This window comes from Monodelphis domestica, chromosome 1 (assembly GCF_027887165.1).
Source record: "Monodelphis domestica isolate mMonDom1 chromosome 1, mMonDom1.pri, whole genome shotgun sequence".
Classification (NCBI taxonomy): Eukaryota; Metazoa; Chordata; class Mammalia; order Didelphimorphia; family Didelphidae; genus Monodelphis; species Monodelphis domestica.
Genome location: NC_077227.1, coordinates 317,538,752 through 317,562,300, shown reverse-complemented (window position 1 = coordinate 317,562,300; position 23,549 = coordinate 317,538,752). Strand labels below are relative to the sequence as shown.

The 23,549-nt window shown below is 44.5% G+C and overlaps 1 protein-coding gene across 2 annotated transcripts in view; it reads left to right on the top strand.

Annotated features, from left to right (window-relative positions):
• KIF26A (kinesin family member 26A) overlaps positions 1–23,549 on the top strand; it is a 173,506-nt gene that overhangs the window by 139,166 nt on the left and 10,791 nt on the right. For both annotated transcript variants that reach the window (XM_056811181.1, XM_056811182.1), the window contains exons 6-12: positions 7,324–7,533; positions 9,557–9,650; positions 11,706–11,968; positions 12,230–12,413; positions 14,159–14,318; positions 17,683–17,845; positions 18,488–21,836. In XM_056811181.1, coding sequence (XP_056667159.1) covers positions 7,324–7,533; positions 9,557–9,650; positions 11,706–11,968; positions 12,230–12,413; positions 14,159–14,318; positions 17,683–17,845; positions 18,488–21,836 — 4,423 coding nt within the window. The remainder of the gene's footprint in view (positions 1–7,323; positions 7,534–9,556; positions 9,651–11,705; positions 11,969–12,229; positions 12,414–14,158; positions 14,319–17,682; positions 17,846–18,487; positions 21,837–23,549) is intronic.

The window sequence follows — 23,549 nt, the reverse complement described above, 5'->3', positions numbered from 1 at the left end:
GTTCAGAGGTTGCTCTCCGTCTCTTCTCCCTCATGATCAAGAAATCAAGCAAAGTTGCCTGGCCTGAGTAGTGATCAAACCCACAACTATAGCCTTTTAGGACAGGAAGGAGTATGTTGGAGCCAGTTCAACCTGATTGTTAAATTTTCAGTGTGAACATTTACACTTGGGAAATCATCAATCATCAAGCTGCTATAAATCAGGGCCTGATTTATTGTCTTGTTTATTGTCTAGATTTAAGAAAATGATGGAGAAAATGTTATTAATGCAGATTTAATTTAAAAGTATGTGGTGCTTGGATTTTTTTCCTATCTGGTTGTTAAATATTTACCAACACATACAGGACTTTAACCTACTGCAGGAGTGTGATATGTGTAGAGTTTGTGAGTTTCAAACACCACTCCTTTTCTTTAGTTTTTTTTTTTCCTCTCCTCCCAGCTGATTTAGGACCTTTTTGTAATATAAAACCAAGGAATGTCATCAGCCTCCTACCTAAGCCATGTCTTTCCTCTCACTGGCTGTTTTTCCCTGATGCCTTCTATACCCTTTCCCAAGTATTTGCAAATTCTATCAGTAGAATAATAACAAACAGCCTCATACTTTGCCCTTAGGGCATCTTTCATTTGCAAATCTCAAAGAGCTGCTTGTGTGATTATATTTTGCTATACATAGAGGTGGTGATTATATTGGGGCTCAAGAGCATTCCCCATTTGTTTGTTTATTGATATTATTAGCTGTAGGGCTACCAGACAACTGGGGAATTTAATTTATATTTTTGATCTGCTTTTTTATTTTTTTTTTTTAATTCAGCAATATTGGTGTATGCTGAGTTCTCCATTTCTTACCTCTGGATCTCTTGAGGACTGCCTTTCCACTCTGCCTGCATCTTCTTCCCCATTCTCTTTCCTATACCATTCAAGCTGTCTTTTGTCATTCTCTCAGTCTATTTTGGTGGGACTTTCCTTAGAGCAAAGGGGAGGAGGAGATCTGAAGCATTAGCAGTTCCAATGAAAAATGTGAAGTCCTGAGTTGATCAGGAGTGCTTTGAGCCAGGATTGTAGTGTAGCTGCCAATAAAATGAAAGCGATCTTAGACTTCATTAATAAAATGTAGTTTCCCAAGGGAGATAAGTGATAGGGCTGCTGTCCTCTGCTCCTATCATACTATATCTGGGGGACAGAGTCTAGTTTTTTTCACTATATTTTAGGAGGGTCATAGATAAATTAAGAGACACTGTTGTGTAGTAGATAGAAAGTGGGCATTAGAGCCAGGAAAACCTAGATTGAAATACCATGTCTGGCCCATACTACCTAGACAAATCACTTAACCTTTCAGTGTCCCAAGGCAACTCTCAAAGACTATGTATGTTTAAGACAAGTTGCAAGTCTTCATTGGTGAAAGGAAGTTCCCTTTATTTGTTAAATTACAGGTCTGAATAAAAAAAACCAAACAAACCACACAACACAAAAAAGATTAAGTTGGAAAACCTCCAAGAGGATAAGTAGGTTGGTGAGGGAAAATTTATGACATATAAGGATGAGTTAAAGGAAATGATGTTTAGCCTGTAGAAGAAAGATGGTGGACATATGGTAGCTGACTTTAAGTGCTTGTAGTTCTGTTATGGAGAAGAGAGAATGGACTTGTTTTGTGTTGCTTTTCAAGCCATAATTTATGTTCTAGGGGTGAGATGTTGATAGTTTATTTTGCTTCTCAACCATTTTTATTGATTAGTTTTCTTCTATTTACCATAGCTGTGTCCAACTTGTTGAATTTTATTATAATGTTGTCTTCAGATGTCTTAGTTCCTCCTCTCCCTTTTATTTTTGGCAAATTTCTATGTCTCTGTATCTACTACTATCTCTTTTAATAACAATAATACTTAACGTTTATACAGTTCTTTAAAAAGTTAACATTTAAACATTTATAATATCACTTCACAAACATCTCATTTTATCCTTATATCAACCCTGGAAAGTAAGTACCAATATTATCTCCATTTTACAGATGAGGAAACTAAGAGCAGTTAATTGCTCAGAATCCTATAGCTAGTAAAAGTCTTTGGTTGGGTTTGAACTCGGATCTTCCTAACTCCAAGTCTGGTTTGGTTGATAGTATTACTTCTAGTTCTTCTTTTTAAAAATGTTTAATTGATGTCTGTTTATATCAGTCATTTTTTTTTATATGTACCCTACCCCCAACTGAATTCTTCCTTATAACAAAGAAAACCAGTTAGTCGGTGATTGAATCTGATGGCGTATGCAACATTCAGCTTTTGTTATCATCCTTTGCACCTGCCTAGAGGAGAGAGACACGTTTCATTATTGATTCCCTAACATCATTATCCCATTTTCAGTTATTTAGAGTTTGACTTCCATTTAGGGATCGTTTCATTTGCATTGTGTAGTCACTGTGAATATTGTTGTTCATCATCAGGTCATATAAATCTTCTCATGTTTTTCTCGACTTTTTCATATTAGTCAATGATATTCCATTGTATCCAAATTCATTCCCTAATTAATTGACATCTATTTTGTCTCCAGTTTTTTACTATCACACAGGAAAAAAAAATTATATTGAACCTTTCTTTCTGTTTTTACCTTGGGATGTATGTCTACTATTGGGACTCTTTTCTTACATGATTCTAAATTGTTTCCCAAAATGGTTGGACCAATTCCCAGCTCACCCAACATTGTATTAATATCCCTGCCTTCCCTCAGTCCCTCTAACACTATCTCTTTTTATTAATTTTTTTCTGATACTTATACTATCATTATTTGAGAGCCCCCCTAGCTTAACTCTGATATCTGTTACTTCTCAATCCATTGTATTTGCTTCCATTTTAACCCCGTTCCTCCTAACTCTTCTTATTTCTTCAGATGGTTTTTGATTGGTAATTTTGCTTCCTTTCCACTGAATCTCAGAATTTGAAGGGGATTCAGCTAGTTTAACTTGTACCTGAAGAAAATTTTCTCCTATCTTTCTATTAATTTCTATCGTATCTTTGTAGTTCCAGTGATAGGTTGTCCACTACCTCCCTTAGTAGCTCATTTTGTTTTTTGAAGGCTCCGAGTGGTAGGCAGATTTTCCTGACTTTAAGCCTAAAGGTATTTTTCTCCATTACTTCAAGGCCTATCCTTTGGGTCCAAACAGCATGAGTTGAGTCCTTCTTCCTGACGATGTCTCTTTAGATGTTGTTGAGTCACTGAGTTTCAGTCCTGTCTGACTCTTTGTGATCCTATTTGGGGTTTTCTTGACAAAGATACTAGAGTGGTTTGCCATTTCCTTCTCCAACTCATTTTATAGATGAGGAAACTGAGGCTAACAGGGTTAACAACTTGTCCTGGGTCACATAGTCAGTGTCTAAGGCTGTATTTGAAATCAGAGATGAGTATGTCAGACACTCTAGCCACTACACCACCTAACTACTTAAACATTGTCTAGTCCATTCTGTAACTTATCCTTCCACCATATCCTTCACACTCAGGATTTGCTTGAAAGAAGCACTGAGTCCAGCTGCTTCACAGTTAGGTGAAGAATAATGGACATAAAGTTGGGCTTTAAGGTCAGGAAGACCTAAGTTCAAATCCTGTCTCAGATATTGAATATGTGCACAACTCTGGGCAAATCACTTTATTTCTTGGTGTCTGTTTTCTTACCTGTTAAATGAGGGGGTTGGACTCAGTGACTTCTGAGGGCCTCTATGGTTTGATTCCTTCCATGGACCTCAGTTTCTTTGTTTGTAAAGTGAAGACAATAATCTCTGCCTGACTTCTTCATAATGGGTGATGGTGGATAGAATGCCAGGCCTGGAGTAAGGAAACAGGAAGACTCATCTTTCTGAGTTCAAATCTGACATTGGACAAAAACTAGCCTGGTGACCTTGGACAAGTTGCTTAACCCTTTTGCCTCAGTTTCCTCATCTGTAAGATGAACTGGAGAAAGAAATGACAAACCACTCCAGTATCTTTGCCAAGAAAACCTAAATGGGGTTGCAAAGAATTGGGGAGGCAATTTGGTCCAATGTTAGACTAGGAGTTAGTAGATGTGTGTTCTAAGCCCAGCTCCAACTGTAATTTGCTTTTTGACTATGGGTGCCCAAATGCTAAGTGAGGTTCATGGCAGAATACTTCCTGCTTAGGACCTGGGAACTTAAGGGGAGGGCATCAGGAAAGGTTTCTTTAGGAAGAGGCATTTGAGCTGGTTTTTAAAGGATGAGTTGGACTTCAGTAGGGTTGAGTGAGAGAGATGACTGGCATTTAGGTATAGGATACACTGAAAGGAAAGGTTGAATAAAAATGAGAGATTTGAGTTGAGAGAAGAGAGTAGTGTTGAGTGAATGGAAGAGGTGGGGAAAAGAATGGTGGCACCAGATTTTGGATAGTCTTGTGAATGTGTGGCAGAAAAGTTTGATTTATACTCTGGAGGCAGTAGGGAGCTAGTGAAAATTATTGAGCAGATGAAGGACAGAGAAAAATTTAACAGGCAAGGGTGTGAAGGATGGATTGGAAGAAGAGAGAGGAGAGAAGAAGATCTATAAGGAGGCTACTGCACTAGTCCACATGGATGGTAATTAAAGTAATGAGGTAGCTGTCAGGATATCATGGTATCATGATTGCTACTCTTGCTTTTTTTTACTTTAGATGATACATAATAAATTCTGCTCCAGCCTTTTACCTTGAATCTGTGTGTGTCTCCCTGCCTTAAATGTGTTTCTTTAAATAACATACAGTAGGATTCTGGTTTTTAATTCACTCTGCTATCTGCTTCCTTTTAATGGGTGAGTTCATCCATTCACATTTATTGTTATGATTATTAACTGTGTATTTTCTTCCATAGTATTACTCCCTTTAGATCCTGCTCTATTCCCTTTTACTCTGTTCTTCCTCCCCAATAATTTTGCTTTTTGTCACCCTACCAGTTCTCCCTCCCTTCAATTGCCCACCCCCCTTCCCTTATCTTGTTCCTCTTCTTCTCTGTAGGGTTCTATACCCCACTGAGTACACTTGTTTTTCCCCTCTCTGAGCCAGTTATAATTAGAGTAATTTAAGCATTGCCCATCCCCACCCTTATCCTCCCCTCTGTGTATTGATTTTTATCACCTTTTTATGTTATATGATTTACCCCATTCTATCTCTTCCTCCCCTTTTCTCTCAGGGCAACCCTCTCTTTCAGCTTTTGATTTTTTATGAAAGATTGGAGAAGAGATGTTACAGAGGTAGGGTAGGCAAGGATTGTGTTTGCTTAGACTTGAAAAGATAAGGAGATTGTGGGATCATAGATTTTGATTTGGAAGAGATCTTGGCAGTAAAGTGGTTTGCCATTCCCTTCTCCAGCTCATTTTACAGATGAGGAAACTGAGGCAAATAGAATTAAGTGACTTGTCCAAGATCACTTAACTAGTAAGCATCTGAGATCAGATAGGAAGTTGGGAAGATCAGTCTTCCAACCCAACTCCCTCATTTTACAATCAAGGAAACTAAACCCCAGAAAAGTACTCAATGTCACACAAATTAAGTGTCAGAGGCAGGATCTGAACCCAGATTGTCCTTTTCCAAATCCATCATTATAGCACACAGAGGCAAATATCTCCAAGCTTTTGAATGGAGTCAGGGGTATTTTTCCCCCTGAAAGGAGCGCATCTTCAATTTGACATCAGAAACTGATGTGAAAATATGATTTGATAGGCAGAAATTTCCTTTCCAGGCCACTCCACCCACAGCTCCTCCCCAGCCTTGCATTTATTCTTGTTAAGTGAGGCTAATGGGTGAGTGAGCCAGCCCAGGCCAGAGCAGCAGATGGCCCTAGGGCTCTGGGGGTCTAGTTAGGCCTGCAGGAGACCATTCAGGCTACCCAATGATCTGAATGAATCCTCTTTCTTCCTGGCCACAAAGAAATGTACCCAGAGACACCCTCTCAGTCATACATCCTAATGATCCAGCAGCAGCAGCAGCAGTAGCAGCACAGAAAATGTGCCCCACAGTCCCAAGTCAGTAGAAGTCTGACTTTGCCTCTCCTTCCACCTCTGCTTTGGAGTAGAAGGGATCTTGGGGGGGGGCAGGAAGAGGTGTTTCCCCAATTGTAGGGTCATAGTCTTGGGCTTTAGAATTTAGGTTCTTCCTGTTTCTCCTTCCTTTCTTGAGGCACTTCCAAGGCAGAAGAAGGGGAGGAAGATGCCTTTTTGACTTTGGAGGAAAGTTTTGTTTTTGTTCTTACTAAAGCCTTTAACAGCTGGAGTGCCCCAATCCCATCCCACCCTACACCCCATTGGAGGCAGACTTACTGCAGTGTCATTGGAGTAGCCAGGGGAGAGGAAGCCATCTCAAGCCACATGGGCCATAGGATCATAAGAAAAAGGATGTTGTTTAGTTGTTTTTCAGTTGTGGCTGCCTTGTCACCATCCCATTTGGGGTTATCTCAGCAAAGGTACTAGAAGTGGTTTGCCATTCCTTCTCTGGCTCATTGTACAGATGAAAAAACTGAGGCAAACAGGGCTAAGTGACTTGTCCAGGATCTCATAGCTAGGAAATGTCCGAGACTAGATTTGAACTCAGGAAGAGGAACCTTTCTGATTCAAGGCCCAACACTCCATCAGCTTTTACACTTAGTTGCCCCTAATTCTTCTTATTAGAGATGATCCAACTCCCTCATTCTACAGAGAAGGAAATGACTTTCATAAATGTTTAAGCACTAGAAGTAGAAGAACTCTTGATAAAAAATAATAATAGGAGACATTTATATAATGCTTTGAGGTTTGAAAAACATTATACATACATTATTGCATTTGGTACTAGTAGAGGTATTTATTTTCCTATGTTAATGGAAGAATAAACTGAGGGTTGGAGGCTTTAAGGGACATGCCCATGGGCATAATGTTGGTTCCTCCAGATTATACATCCAGGGCACCTTCCACTAGACTACATCATCCCTTTTTATTATATGAAAAAAGTGTGTTCTCAGCTGTGAATAAGGTTTTCAAGCTTTCCTGCACTTCTTTTTTATTTTATTTTATTTATTTTTTATTTTGTTTTTTAAAATCTCTGCTAGGCAATGGGGGTTAAGGGACTTGTCCAGAGTTACACAGCTAGGAAGTGTCTGAGGCCATATTTGAACCCAGGACCTCCTGTCTCTAGGCCTGACTCTTAATCCGTCGAGTCACCCAGCTGCCCCCCTTTCCTGCATTTCTGTGTCCCTGTCTGTTTCTTGCTATATTGGGGCATCAAAGTGATGGTTGCCAATGAGTTGGGATGAGGAGCAGAACAGAGCTCAATGGTTCCTGTTAGAGGTTTGCTCAGGGAGCCCACTTCCTGCCTTTCTCTTTCTCAGGTGAAGGTGATGGTGAGGATCTGTACATCCCCGGGCGCTCCTCACTCGTCCGAGCCCATGTCCTTCCTGAAGGTGGATGCCCGGAAGAAACAGGTGACGCTGTATGACCCAGCTGCTAGTTCCCCGGCCAATGGGGGCTCCCGGAGAACCCCTGGTGCAGTCCCCAAGATGTTTGCTTTTGACGCTGTCTTCCCACAGGATGCTGCCCAGGTGAGTGGGGGAGAACAGGGCTGTTCAGAGGGAAGGAAGCGCCAGCCTGGCTCCTCTGGCACCTGGCTTTTGGAGCTGCCTCTTCATTGCTTGGAGCCTTTCCTAGGGCGTGGGAGAAATAGTGAGGGAGAATTTTCCTTCTCATTAATGGAGAGAGCGAATCAAGAGCTCAAAATGGGGTTCTGCTGACAAGGTGGGTCCTTCATTCCACTAGGAACCATGAAACGTGGTGAGACACCGTCCCGGTCTCCCTGGACAAAGTGGGAGTCTTCTTGTTCTAGACACTAGGGGAGGGCTCAGAAGATGCTGTCAGGGGTGCCTTGACTTGGTGATGCAGAGCCATCTCCTCTCAGCCCTTTATTGCGTGCGCTGTCAGTCGTTCAAGACCTCAGGCAGTTCTCAGCACAGCTCGTCGGCTGCATGAGACTTTCCAGACTCCGCTCTTCTCCATCAATAGATCTCACCTGGCTCGCTTGCTCTTACTCCTGTCAACACTCCTGGAGCAGGGAGGGCCGGCTTGGGAGCAGCAAGGAGTGACTCAGAAGTCTAGGCTCGACGGAAAGCTCTCCTGACTTGTACTGTGACAGTCTGAACGCCCCCAAAAATTGTGCCAAAGAGTAAAACAAAGAAAAAAAGAAAAAAAACCCATAACAAACTTCAGGCAACTATTTTGGATTGCAAAATGAGGATAAATTTAATGTTCTGACAAAATCTGATCAAATAACTATTTGGAAACTGAGAAAGAAGAAGGAGAGGAAGGTTAGGCTCTGAACTCTTCCAAGCTGGCTCTGGGCAGCCAGAGATGGTGGGGAAGAGAAGTTAGTTCCTTCCTTGGGGCTGTTGCCTTCTGGATCTGCAGACCAGCTACTACCCTTCTCCACTTTAGGATGTTTGAATAGATGCATAAACCAGGCCCCAAGGGCTTTTCTCCCCTAGAGTCTCCTAGGTTTTCTTTTTAAAACTTACTTTCTATCTTAGAATCAATATCAGTTTCCTGGCAGAGAATAGGTAATCAGTCAGAGTTAAGTGACTTGCCCAGAGTCATAAAGCTAGGAAGAGTCTGAGGTCAGTATTTGAACCCAAGTCTTCCCAAATCCAGGCCTGGCTCTCTATTCACCAAGCCACCTAGCTGCCCCAACTTTCCTAGTTCTTCAAAATACAACATATATACCATGAAATTAAAAAACATAAATACTTTATAGTAATACTATATTAATTTATTATATAATAATATCAATTTATTATATAGTAATATTAGTTTATTACATAATTTATTATATAAGAATTTATATAATGTGTTAAGAATATATAAAATTTATAATTTATCTATCATTATAATTTATAAAAGTAATACTATATAGAATTAATAAACGAAAAATATAAAAGCTGATTTAAAATTTTTTTTAACTGTTCATATGATACTTGTTTGTATATTTACATATGTAAGGGTGCCATTCTTCTTTGACTATGTTGGCATTTACCTTGCAGGCCTCATATGTGGGCACCACATAGAATAATAACTCTCATTCTTCACCATTACTCCTAAATCCCTCCAGAGCCATTTTCTACAGGAGCTCCCATTCTCTCGGATTTTAGCCTTTTTAGCCTAAGTCAGCTAATCAGTCAACAAATATTTGTGAAATATTTACTCTGGGCAAAGCACTCTTCTAAGTTCTGGAGAAAGGCAAAAATAGCACTCCAGGAGCTGACCTTCTTGTGTCCCACTGCAATTATTTTTTATCTGCTTTGTATTTATTATCTGCATATGCAGCGTTCTCTCAAGGCCTCTCTAGGGGAACAAGGACTATCTCACTTTCGGTTTTCATCTCCCTACTCCCTGGTATCCAGTAGGTGTTTAATAAATGCTTGTAAATTGGCCAGGGGGTGTGATTTGGTTACTGAGTTCCAGAGGAGAGCCATTAACTGCTCTTTCTTGGTGTTGGTGGCTGATGGGGTGGTAAGTAGGGAGGTTGTGGCCCTTGATCTCGCACCCACTCCCACCCCCGTGTTTCCTCTTCCGCAGGCCGAGGTGTGCTCCGGAACTGTGGCAGACGTGATCCAGTCAGTTGTGAACGGTGCTGATGGCTGCATATTCTGCTTTGGACACGTCAGGCTTGGTAAGCACCCAGGTTCCCTTCCATTAATGACTCCGTCATTCTGGTAATTACATGCTGTCAGCTCCCGGAACAATAAACCTGGAGTCTGAAAAGAGATGGGGATTTCTTCTTAATTAGCTGTGCAAACTTCCCAGGTTTATTCCTGCAGCATTTCGACCTTCGACTTTAATGGGGGAGAAGGTTGGGTGATGAAACTGAGGAGCTCAGGGGGCATCCAGGGGGTTTTGTGCAGGGACCCTGTTTTGGGAATAGCTGTAAAAAAGATTGGATTTAAGGTCAAAAGAGTTGGGTTCAAATCCTGGTTTTGCTATATACTGCCTGTTTGGCATTGGGCAAGTTGCTTTTCTCAGAGTCTCAATTCTGTCCCCATTGCCATCATCATAATTGCAATCACCATCCCTCTAGTTGATATTTATATAGAGAATTATATTTTGTAAAAATACTTACTATGTATTGTCTCACTAGATCCTCAAACACAAACTCCATGAGTTATTACTCCCATTTCATAGATGAGGAAACTAAGACTCAGACCCTCCAAGGGGGTCCTTCTATGTTTATTATATTGGATAGAATCAAAAGACTTGCTTAAGGCCTCATAGCTAAGTATTGGAGGCCAGATTTGAAAAGAAAGTCTCTTTTGACTTTAGCTGGGCTTCTTTCCATTCTCATCTGTAAAAGGAAGACAGTTGGACTAGAACAGAAGGTGAACTCTTCATGTTGAGGACCCCCCTTGGTTATCATGGTGAGGTTATTGGATCCTCTCTTAGAATAATATTTTTAAATACATAAAATAAAATAGATATTATTTTTTGTTTGCCAGATACTTTTAATGACAATTATAAATTATAAATTTAATGACAATTATAAAAGACTAGGAACATCTTCCCCCCACTACCTTTTTAAACAAATGATTTGCTTTTAGTTACAAATACTGTTTTCCCCCCCAAACTAATACAAGAACAATTTTTTAACAAAATGGCTGATTTTTTTCTAAATTCTTTGGGAATGGGGAGAGAGATGGTAGAGAGAAAAGTCTGATCTTTTAACATTTTTTAAAAAAATTAAAACCCTTACCTTCTGTCTTGGAGTCAATACTGTGTATTGGCTCCAAGGCAGAAGAGTGGTAAGGGCTAGGCAATGGGAGTCAAGTGACTTGCCTAGGGTCACACAGCTGGGAAGTGTCTGAGGTCGGATTTGAACCTAGGACCTCCCATCTCTAGGCCTGACTCTCAATCCACTGAGCTACCCAGCTGCCCCCTCTTTTAACATTTTTAAATCAGAATTTTCCCCTAACCCTCTAAACAAAACAAAATGATTACAAAGGGAAACAGTAACATTGAAATAAAGATGACTCCCATCTAACTTTACAAACCCCCTGAAATCTAAGAACCCTAAGGACTAGATGGCCTTATAAAATTCCCTAACAGCTTGAAAATTCCATAATCTTATGTATTAGAAAGATCAGGTGAGTTTGGAAATTAATATCATGGGATTGAGTTAGAGGGAAGGTATGATTGAATACTGATCAACCTTGAAATAAACTCTTACCTCTCATGGCCTTGGAGTATGATAAGGTCATTGAGGCAGTTCAGTGGATAAGAGTACTTGGACCTAAAGACAGGAGGACCCAAGTTCAAATCTGGCCTCAGACACTTCCTAGCTGTGTGACCCTGGGCAAGTCACTTAACCCCCATTGCCTAGTCCTTCCCACTCTTCTGCCTTGAAATCAATTGATTCCAAGACAGAAGATGAGAGTAAAAAAAAAAAGCACTTAGCACAGTGATTCATAGACATTGTATAAATGCTAATTCCCCCTTCCCTTTCACTTCAATGAGTGTAGTTGTGGTCAAGAAGCACCTGGGCATAATCGGAGGAATCAGGGCTCCATCTGGGTCTGGGGACAAGGGACAAAGGCTGTCAAGTGTTTTATCCCTGATAACCCTGGGGTTGATATATAGCTGGTGCCCAGAGGATGGGGTCCTCTCAATCCCTGTCCTCGTTCTCCATTCCTTGGCAATGACTCTGCTCAGTCTTTCATCTCGCTGTTCCCTGCAGGGAAGTCATATACCATGATTGGGAAGGACCATTCCACCCAGAGCTTGGGGATTGTGCCCTGTGCCATTTCTTGGTTATTCAAGCTGATCAATGAGCGGAAAGAGAAGACGGGAACCCGATTTTCTGTTCGCGTCTCTGCTGTGGAGATCAGTGGCAAAGATGAAAACCTCAAAGACTTGTTAGGTGAAGTCGCCAGTGGCAGCCTTCAGGATGGCCAGTCTCCTGGAGTTTACCTCCGAGAGGATCCTGTTTGTGGGACACAGGTATAAAGAGCAGCATGGCCAAGCCAAACCCTTCCCTCTCTTGCCTTTCTTTAATCGGAGGATGATTACAACAGTTTCTAAGGTGGCTTTAGAAAGGAAAGAAAGATACTGCCTTTAATTTTTCCCCTTCTCTTTAATTTTTAATCCTCTCTCCCCGGCTGTACATATTTGTTTCTCTGATAGCCCTCGAGACTTCATCTGTCTGACAAAAAATGCCAGTCAGCCCTCTCTCTAATGAGCTGCTTCCTTCTTGATTTTCAGCTTCAGAACCAGAGTGAGCTCCGGGCCCCAAGTGCAGAGAAAGCTGCCTTCTTCCTGGATGCAGCACTCGCTGCCCGGAGCACCAGCCGAGCGGACTGTGATGAAGAGGACCGAAGGAACTCACACATGCTGTTCACGCTCCATATCTACCAGTACCGGATGGAGAAGTGTGGCAAAGGAGGAAGTAGGTCTCCCTTTCCCTCCTCCTCCTTCTCCTCTTTTCCCTGACCCTTCTCCTCACCTTTTGGGCTTTGTTTTAAGGTTTGGGACCTTTCATAGGATTTCCACAGGTGTTAGGGTGCTATAGATGCTACGGATGCTACAAAATACACATGGCTGTATGAGACCAGGGTTATAGTTATGACCCAGGCAGGGGAAGGAAGAGGTATGTGGGAAGGGAGGGAGAGAGAGGGGGGGGGGAGAGAGAGAGAGAGAGAGAGGGAGAGAGAGAGAGAGAGAGAGAGAGAGAGAGAGAGAGAGAGAGAGAGAGAGAGAGAGAGAGAGAGAGAGAGAGAGAGAGAGAGAGAGGGAGGGAGAAGGGAGAGAGAGAGAGGGAGAAAGAGAGAGGGAGAGAGAGAGAGAGGGAGGGAGAGAGAGAGAGAGAGAGAGAGAGAGAGAGAGAGAGAGAGAGAGAGAGAGAGAGAGAGAGAGAGGGAGAAAGGGAAGGAGAGGGGAGAGAGAGAGAGGGAGAAAGAGAGAGGAGAGGGAGAGGAGAGAAGAGAATAGATTTATTAAGTGATTCCTATTTTGCTTTACTACAGGCACTGTGATAAGTATTGAGGTTCATTGCCTTGGGGCTAGGCTTTTTTTTTTGGTCCTAGACATGAACCCCAACTCCAGCTTGAGCATAATTGTACGGATTATTCAGAGCAACACATCTCCACTACAGGAGGAAAAAAGTCCTTCAATATGTACATGCTGTTGATGGGGAATCAGGAATATCTTCTTCCTATGAAAACTGGCTTTCTTGTAAACAGACCCCCTCCCCCATGTAAAGCCTTTGGTTTTCATGCTAGTCAAGTCCCAGAACAGGGAACCTCAGTGCTTGGTAAATAAGAAGCCCTTAATAAATGCTCTCTCTCTCTTTCCCTCTCCTTCTGTCTGTCTCCCTCTCTCCCTCTCTGTCTGTCTATCTGTCTGCCCCTCTCCCTCTCTCCCTCTCCATCTGTCTCTCTCCCTCTCTCCCTTTGTCTGTCTGTCCCCCCCTCTCTCTCCCTCTCTGTCTGTCTCTTTCCCTCTCCATCTGTCTGTCCCTCTCCCTCTCTCCCTTTCTGTCTGTCTGTCCATCCAGCTGTCCTTCTGTCTTTCTCTTTCTCTCTTCTCTCCTCTCTCTGACTCTGTCTCCTTACTGTCTCTCTGATTCTCTTCTCTCTGTCTCTCTCTAGCCATCCATCCATCTAGCCAATAGCTTTTCTTTGGGTTATGGTTTCATTGAACTTAATGTCTCAGGACAATCAGGCCATACACTGGGACTTGGGATTCTCTTGGTTACAGAGTTTAGATTTGAAGAGATTCCTTGTAGTAGGACTTGATGTCCGCTTTCGGGCTGATACTCTTGACAGTCATCACTGTGTCTACCTCAGGACTAAACACCAGCCCTAATGCCCATCTCTCCATATCCAAAGGGAGCTTGGGAGCTTGAACCACTCTATACACATGTTCAGGCTGCCTGCCATCAGCCTCCCTTCTATGTAGACAAGGAGCTGTGTTTGACTAATGTTCGATTCGATCCATTTGCCAGTTTGAGCACTGATCCTGAGGCTCCTTCTTGGTTTTGGTAGGAAAGTCCTTAGCTCTGCTAGTGTTGCCTTTTATTTATCATTCTTGTCCAGTTGGGACCAATAGTTCTTAGTTCTTTGAATGGGTCCAGAGTTGCATTGAGAGCCCTTCAGTTTTCCAGGATAATATCTTCACTTTTTCTGATTTTAGTGTCAGGTGGCCGGAGCCGTTTGCATCTCATTGATCTTGGGAGTTGTGAAAAAGTGCTGAGCAAGAATCGGGAACCTGGTGGGTCCCTCTGCCTGTCTCTGTCTGCCTTGGGCAATGTGATCCTGGCCTTAATCAACGGTGCAAAGCATGTGCCATACAAGTGAGTGAATGAGGGAGGACCTGGGTTCAAATTTTACCTCAGTCACTTCTTAGCTGTGTGACTGGGAAAATCCAATTGCCTAGCCCTTACTGCTCTTCTGCCTTGGAACTGACACTTGGCATCCATTCTAAGACAGAAAGAAAGGGTTAAAAAATAAAACAAAAAACCAAGTGAATGACTGCATACTGCAGAGACTGGCCAGTTTTACCATGGGCCCATAGCTCAAGTCATTCTTACATGTAGGTCTTGGTTTTCAGCAGAGTAATAATAGTTCATTGGTATTTTATAGATCTATCAGTCGGTCAATAAGTCAATATTAAACATCTGCTAAATGCCTGGTCCTGTGATAAGCATCAGAAAATACAAAGAGACAAAAGATAGCCCGTGCCCTCAAGGAGCTTTAGCTGTAAAGGGGAGAAAACAAGCAAACAAATAGGTACAGACAGGATAACTAAATAATTAACAGAGGAATGGCACTAGAATTAGGAGAGCTCCCTGTAGGAACTGAGATTGTGACAGGTGAGTTTTCCTTTCACTAGTGCAGATTGCCACCTGTTCTTCACCTCTTATCTTATTTGTTTGGGGTCTGTGGCTTTCTAGAATTCCTCCACAGGACATCCAGCTTCCTCTGGTTCTTTAGATACTTTGTGTGGACTAGTATAGCCCTCATTGCTACAAGAACAATAGCTCATATTTCTGTCAGGTTTTAAGACTCACAAAGTGGTTTCCTCACGACAGTCCATTATATAGATAGCATAGGAATTGTTATCCTCATTTTAAAGATGAAGAAACTGAGGAACCCACTGTCTTCTGATCCATGACTCCTTCCTCCCTGATAATGTTTCCCAGTATTTTTTTCTACCCCCTTTTAATCTCCAACAACAAAAATGTTGTGAACATTCAGGATAATTTTATATAATAAGAATTTCTTTTAGATTTATTCATTAAATGCCTACAATAACTACATTGAAACCTTTTGCCCTCTCCAAAGCTCCAAATTAAAATTTACATTATGCAGTTATGAAATTGAACATCGTATTCTACCTATAATTATGAAAATTCCAAATATACAATGATAAAACTCTAATTATAAAGTAATTATGAATATTTTATGTGGAATATTCTGTAAGAATTAAAAGAAATATTCCAGCAAGGTCTCTCCCTACTAATATGCAAGATTGCATATTTGATTTCATTTTACAAATTTTGGGCAATTGTTTGTAGCTCGAGGTTCCATTAAAGAATTTTTATCATGAATCCCTAGGATCCTAAATGCCATATACCATGCTGATCTTGGCAAAAAACTCCAGCATTGAAAATTGGCTTTCAGTTGCTTGAGAATGCAGATTTCTTAAGGGTGTATTCCTTTTGAACAAAATGTATATACAGTTTGTGGCCAGGTGGGATCCTACAGTGGAGGCAAAGTTCCATTGGAATGTAATTACATACTCACTGAACTGCCCAGAGGCTATATATTCCCATTTGTAAGGACTAAACAGATGTTCTGTTGAAACCCATGAGCATTCTCCACTTGGCAAGGCCCCCGGGTGAGGCAGGAAGTTTGTGTTTATGGAGGCTTGGTTGGTAACCTATCCTTGTCCTCTGAATTGGGCCCAGATGGGCCTCTTTTATTCTGGACACCCTCTTCCCATATTTATAGGTTTAGGAGACCTGGGTTTGAGACTGGCTTCTGCCCCTAATTCAGTTTGTGGCCTTCAGCCAGTCAGAACATTTGCCTTTTCTAGACCTCAGTTTCCCCATCTGTAAAATGAGAAAGTGAAATTAGTAGGTTAAACTTCCAGGTCTAGAATTCTCTCTGACTGTCTGCTGTGTCCATGGGCAGCAAATTCAAGGGGAATGTTGAATTTGAAACATGACCCACCATCTATCTCTTTTTGCCTTTCATTTGGTTTGAATGTGCCCAGTCTGTTGGGTTGCAGGACATTCAGAGTGTGAGTACATATGGAGCCGCTACTCATTGACAATGGCTCATGGGAAAAAAGATCTGGATGTTTTAGAGGGCCATAAACTCTATTATGAGTCAATGGTGAGATGTGACAACCTGTAAAATATTGTAGCTGTTCAGTCTTCGGCTGCGTTAATGGCAGGAAGCATCATGCCTTGGACCAGGGAGGAGGAGATTGTGTGCTGTCCCAGATTATATCTGGATTTCAGGGCTGGGCTTTTCCTTTTAGAGAGGACATTGATAAACTGGAGTGTGTCCAGAGGAAGACAAGGAGGCTGGGGATGGGACTGGAAGGTGTGCCACATAAGGATGGATTTGAGGAATTTGGGGATGGTTAGTTTTACAAAGGGAAGACTTAAGGGAGATGTAATGACTGTTGTCAGGTATTTGAAGGGCTGCCATGAAGAAGAGGGATTCTGTTTTGCCCCAGAACTAGGAATAGTGAGTAGATGGAGGGATATGCAGAGGGATAAATTTAGGCTGGGTGTAAAGGGAAAAACAGCTATCTCAAAAGGGAACATGATGTCTCGAAGGATAGTGAATTTCCCTATTCTGAAATACCTTTCTGGGTATTTAAGTAGAAGCCTGATTGCTGCTGGTTGGGGAAATGGTAGAAAGAGGTTATTCTTGTTCCTGGGTGGGTTGGGTTAGAAGATCTCCAGAGTCCTTTCCAACCCCAAGGGCCCGACAAGTGACAATACCTCTGGTTTCTACATCTATAAAATGATAGGGGGCAGATTTGATTATCTTTAAAGGATGAGTTTGGGAGTGGGAGTACCTTCCTAGGACAGGAGAAAGGTGGATATGAGGGATTTGCTGCCCTGATCCTTTGGTGGCTCTAAGTAGATGTAACTCTCTTTGACTCAGACTTCTGAAAGTCTATGACGAGAAGCAATAACAACCCTCATTCTTCTAACTCTTTGAAGTTAATGAAGCATTTTCCAGGAAATCTATGAAGTCAGTAGGACAAATGGCCTGTTCATGGCCACAAAACTATTAAATGTCAGTACTGGACCTAGAACCCAGGTGTCCTGAGTCCCCAGTCTAACATTCTTCCCATGACTCATCATTGAAGTATAGTAGAGAGAGTGCTGGAAGTCAGGAATGCCTGCTTCAGACACTTACGAGTTGTATGGCCTTGGGCAAGTCACAACTTCTCCAGACCTTAGTAAAATGACAAAAAGGGTTGGATTTGATGACTTCTGAGGCCTCTTCCAACTGTAAATCTATCATCTTGAGACACATGCAGGTAGGTTGCCAAACAGGCACTTGGTAGGATTAAATATATAGCAAGAGTCAAGTTGGAAGGTAGGAGGGATTCAGAGAAGGGAGGAGGCACTTCTAGCCATGAGTGGAGACCAGGAAAGATTTGGAATTGACTGTCCTCATCTTCTGCAGAGACAACAAGCTAACAATGCTCCTTAGGGAGTCACTCGGCAACATCAACTGTAGGACCACCATGATCGCCCACATCTCGGACTCTCCAGCAAACTATGCAGAGACCCTCACCACAGTACAGCTTGCCTCCCGCATCCATCGGATGAGAAAGAAGAAGTCCAAGGTGAGTTAACATCTTGAGCCTGCCCTCATCAGGGTCAGAATCATCACAATGGCAGATGCCCATCTAGCCCCTTCAAGGTTTACAAAAGCCCTTTCCTGTTTTACAGATGGGGAACACTGAGACCTAGAGAGAGACAACACTGTGCTGTATATAAGAGAGTATATGGAAGTCAGAAAGACCTGGATCATATCCCACTGCAGACATGCAATAGCTAGGCATTTTACTTAAACCTCTTGAGGCCTCAGTTTCCTCATTTGCAAAACGGAAGGATTGGATTTGATGGCTTCTAAGGTCCCTTCTAGCTCTTGCATTGGCGGTCTGTTTGTGGCCACAGAACATGAATGCCCATGCTGAAAGCAACTTGGAATATTGACCATTAGAAATGGAAGGGCCCTAAGAAATGCAGAATTCTTTAGTGGTTAGCAAGAGACCTTGTCAAACCTAGAACATGGAATGAAACTCAGAGTAGAGACATTAAAGCTGAAAGAGTCTTCTAGCTCAACCCTCTTTAGTTTCAGTTGGGGAAACTGAGGCTTGTGGAGGGCTTTAAATATCAGCTTGGAATGAGCCCAGGATAGCTTACTAAGGAGATATTCGTGAAGCTGGACTTGAACTGACGGTGGTGCTTTTGTTCTGTCTTAGTATGCATCCAGCTCTTCAGGAGGAGAGAGCTCCTGTGAAGAGGGTCGAGTACGGAGGCCCCCACACCTGAGGCCTTTTCACCCTCGCACAGTGGCCTTAGATCCTGACCTTCCTGGCCTGGGTCTTTCCAGTGACCCTGATTATTCCTCCAGCAGTGAGCAGTCCTGTGACACCGTCATCTATGTGGGGCCCAATGGGGCTGCCCTGTCTGACCGCGAGCTCACGGACAATGAAGGTCCACCAGAGTTTGTCCCTATCATCCCGTCGCTCAATAGGAAGCGGGCCAAGGATGGGCTGGGTGGCCCCTGGAGCTCAGACAAGGACCATTTTAAGTGTAATACGTTTGCAGAACTGCAGGAGAGGCTGGAGTGCATCGATGGGAGTGAGGAGCCCGCTCGTTTTGGTGGAGGTGACTCCCCCGGGGTAGTGAATGGCAGTGGGCTGGGCAGTGCTGAGGCTGGCCTGGCCAAGTCAGCCAAGGAGAAGCCACCCTCTCCATTGAGGGGGTGCAAGAAACCTGCATTATTAGAGGTGGCCTCCCCCAAAAAGGGGCCCGGCCTCCATTTCTCAGCAGGATCTCCCCGCAATGGTGCCTGCCCAGGAAATGGCTCCTCTCAAGGCCAGGTGGATCTCCCCAATTCCACCCCTGGAGGTGATGGGAGAAAATCAGATGTGGCATCAGATGGAGGGAGAGATACAACCTCACATTTGTCGGGACCCTCAAAGCCAGATGTGTCCAGGAGCCCAGACCGGGGCACTGCTCCAGAGCCAGTCATCAAGGATAAGGCTATGTATGGGAAGCGACCTCTGCCCAGTCCAGCACCGCCACCTCCTCAGCAGAAGGACCTCACACCCCAGAGCAACATGTGTTCCAAGCCCGAGGATGGCGGGGTCCGGTCACCCCCACTAGGAATGAGTAAGCAGAAGGGGAGTTCTGGGGAGATGCCTCCTGCCCAGGGAGCTTCCCCACCAGCATCCGCCAGCACCTTGGAGGTGCACAGCTTCCACTCAGCCTTCCGGGGCAAGTGCTTTGACCGGGACATCCTCACAACCACGGTGACCCTCCAGCAGCCAGTGGAGCTGAATGGGGAAGATGAGCTGGTGTTCACAGTGGTGGAGGAGCTGTCCATCAGTGGTATGGTAGACTCTGGTAGGCCCACAAGCATAATCAGCTTTAACAGTGACTGCTCCCTGCAGGCCCTGGCCTCGGGCTCCCGCCCAGTCAGCATCATCAGCAGCATTAACGATGAGTTTGATGCCTACACGTCTCAGGCTTCCGGGGTGAACATCGACATCGTCCTGCCCTTCGGTGAGGGCGCTTTTTCCTCGGGAAGCCGCCGCTCTTCCATCAGCTCCTGGCTCAGTGAGGTCAGCCTCTGCACCATGGATGGTGATGGGATGCCCCCTGGGGAGGTCCTCACTACATCCTCTCCATTCGCCTGTGATCCCGCTGGGGACAGCTTTACCTTGGACTCCCCCGGCGTCACTGTCACTTTTACCCCGGGGAACCTCAAGAACTCATTGAATGACAGCGGGCTTTGTGTATCGGAGCTGGACAGCTTGGAGAGTGCCAGCTCCAGAAAGATGTCACCAGTCACCCCGAAGAGCCCTCAGAACTTGGGATGCACCAAAGCTGCCCCCACGCCAGGCGTCTCCAGGATCCCCAACCAGCCCAGGCGGGCCGTGAGGGCTGGGAACCCTCAAGGGACACACAAGATGCAAACCATCCATTCTAGTCTTCCTCGGACTCTGAGAACTACTACCTCAACCCCCCATTATATGGGTGCCATGCACCATAGCCATGAACTGCCCAGCCCAGGGGGGCTCTTCGATGACCCGTGGCTAGTGAGAGTGGATGTCCCACCAGGCACCCACTCCACAGACCCACTGTCCTCTCCTAGTAACCCTCCACTAGTGATGGACCCCTTAAATGTGCCCTGCAGGGAGGCCTCAGGGCTTAGGCCCCCCAAGTCCCAGACAATGTTGGCCTGTTCTCAGAGGGTGGTGGACGGATGTGAAATGTCTTGCAAGTCAGCTGGGGACCATGCTAGGAAACCAGAGGTTCTGACTCAAATCCCACCCCTGAGGAGAGGGGCCACCACTCTGGGAGTGATGCCAGTGGCTCGAGGTGGAGATAACCCCGAGGCCCTGGCCCGAGGCAATCTTGACTCCACCTTGACCACCAGTAGCCTGAAAGCCTCTGTGGGGAAGAAGAGCGGCCTCCAGAAGTCCAGCCTCTTACCCAGGCCCAGTGGGACAGGACCCCCTGCTCCGCCCGTCCGGAAATCAAGCCTTGAGCAAAAAAGCGGCGTTTCTCCGTGTAGGGGAAGCCTGGACCCTGGAAGAGCCCAGGCTTCCAAAGCGGAAGAAGAGGCAGAGCCGAGACCCAGACCCGGTACAGGCTGGGTTTCAGAGAACCTGAAAGGCAAAGCCACCGTCAAGAGTGAGCACTCTCTGCCCAAGAGTACCTCCAGCTTGAAGGCGAGAGCAGCCAAGCCGGAAGGAGTGCATCGTTACGGAAGCCACATGTCTCTGGAGCGGTGCGAGGGCCTGGGCTTGGGGGGAGCCAAGGCTGACGGGGGGAGCGGCAACGTTGGGAGGCAGGGGCGATCTGTGCCCCGGCTGGGTGTGCCCCCTGCTGCCCCTGCTCCCGTGTCCCCCACATCCTACATGACTCCTGCGCCCTGCAAGGGCGGCTCGGCTCGGAGCGTGGCAAATGCCAAGTCACCGGCTGGGGGGAGCAAGAGCCGGAACCTCCTGGCCGGAGGGTCCCGCTCGCTCAGCTCTTCGGTGAAGTCCCTGAGTCAGCAGCCTGCTGGGAAGAGCACGGGCGGCCCCCCGAACAGCAAGGTGGCCCCACGCACCATGCCTGGGGTCAGCAGCAAGCCCAGCCGGGGAACCATCATGGGCACCAAGCAGGCGATGAGGGCCGCCAATAGCCGTGTGAATGAGCTGGCCTCGGGGAACTCTGGCAAAGGGGGCCATTCCCGGAGCTCTGCAGACTCGGACAGCGGCAACGACAGCGGTGTGAACCTAGGCGATGAGAAGGTGCCCGTGCCCGCCTTGCCCTCCCCCTACAGCAAGATCACGGCCCCCCGGCGGCCTCAGCGCTACAGCAGCGGGCACGGCAGTGACAACAGCAGCGTGCTGAGTGGGGAGCTGCCACCGGCCATGGGCCGGACGGCTCTGTTCTACCATAGCGGCGGCAGCAGTGGCTATGAGAGCATGATTCGGGACAGCGAAGCCACCGGGAGCGCCTCTTCGACCCATGACTCCATGAGTGAAAGTGGCCTGTCATCTCCAGGGGGCCGGATGAGGAGCTTGAAATCCCCCAAGAAAAGGTCAACAGGTAAAAAATAAGATATTTTACAATTAGATGAGTATTGCAAAGAGATGTTTGTGGCAGCTCTTTTTGGGGTGGCAAAGGATTGGAACATAGTATTATATTCTTGAAAAGAGTTTAAAAGTCAATAGCATTTCCAAAGAAATTAATAAAATGTCCTTTAAAAAAAGACATTTTAAATGAAGATTTCCCTCCTCCCAAATATGGGGTGGGGAGTGTGGGGGACTTTATCTTCTCTATTCTCTGTCAGTGGATACAGGGCACCTTTAACTATGGCCCTGGGATGAGGGCAAAGACACTGGACCAAACCCTGAAAAAAACTAAAAAGCCCTAAAAAATCTAAAAAAAAGTCTCTTCAACCCATGACTCCATGGCCCAACAGGCCAGACATTGGGCTGAGACAGAAACCCCACTCCACTTGGGCTTAGAGTCCCCGTCATCCCATGCCTCTTTGTCTTTGATAGGAAGATAAGAGTAGAGCCCAGAGCTGGGGGTTGTAATTTGGGGCAGGCAGCTCAGCCCAACCCTGGGTGACATGTAAATAAAAGTAATATTCAACTCCATCTCCCTTCCTACCTCAACCCCTTCTCACAAAACTCCCAAGGTGGAACCTCATTGACCAACCTTGGGTTATCCCCAGCATCCAGTCTCAGGGAAATCAAAGAAAGGCAGCAAAGTTGGTCCAGGTTCCAGTTTTCAGGGGCAGAGCAAGGCTGTTATTATCAGGAGACCTGGTATAAGTCCTGACTCTGAAACTGACTTGGTAGGCAACTTTCATCTCTTTGAGTCTCGATTTCCTCATTGGTAAAATGGGTATAATAAATGCCTCAACAGTATGAGGAAGAAAGGAATGTAAAGTGCTTTGCAAACTGTAATAATTTAGGTAAATATAAGATAATCATTCTTATTATCTGTATTTTACAAATGGGAAAGTTAAGACACTTATAGAATCATAGAACATATTATGCCAGAACTGGAAGGATGGCCATAGAGACCACCATCATTTGAAATATGGGAAACTGAGATCAACAGAAAGGATAGTGTGAAAGAAAATACTATTAGCTAGCATTTGTATATCACTTTAATATTTGCAAAGCACTTTATAGATGTTGTCTAATCTTATCCTCACAACCCTGGGTACTATCATTATTCCCATTTGACAGATGAAGAAACTGAGGCACATTAAAGTTACATGACTTTCTAGTCATACTTCTCAATATTTTTAGTCTTAGTCTTAACATTTTCTGTTTAAGGGTCTGAGTCTGAATTTGACCTCAGTCTTCCTGACTCTAAGCCCATCCTGTTCCACCTAGCTACTGGATTTGGAGTCAGAAGATCTGGGTTCAAATTGTGACTGTTGTTTGTTACCTGTATAGTCTTAGGAAAGTCACTATCCCTCTCTACCTCCTAATTTTCTCATCTGTAAAGGGGATGATTTAGATGATTTTAAAGGACTCTTTTTGCTAAAGATTCTATGTTCTTATAATCTTTGCCTAAAGTCATCAGATGAGTCAATGGTGAGCCCAGGACTTGAACTCGAATTTTTATATTTTTTAACCAGTGCTGTCTTTACAGACTCATGCATCTCTCACCAGAACCTTGTATAACAGGGAATCTGGACAAAGTCTTTTTTGGTGGGGAGGGTCATGGGGAGGGAAGAGATAGGTGATGGTCTCCCCAGATTCAGGTCTGAGCATGGGATGGATCATAGAACTACAG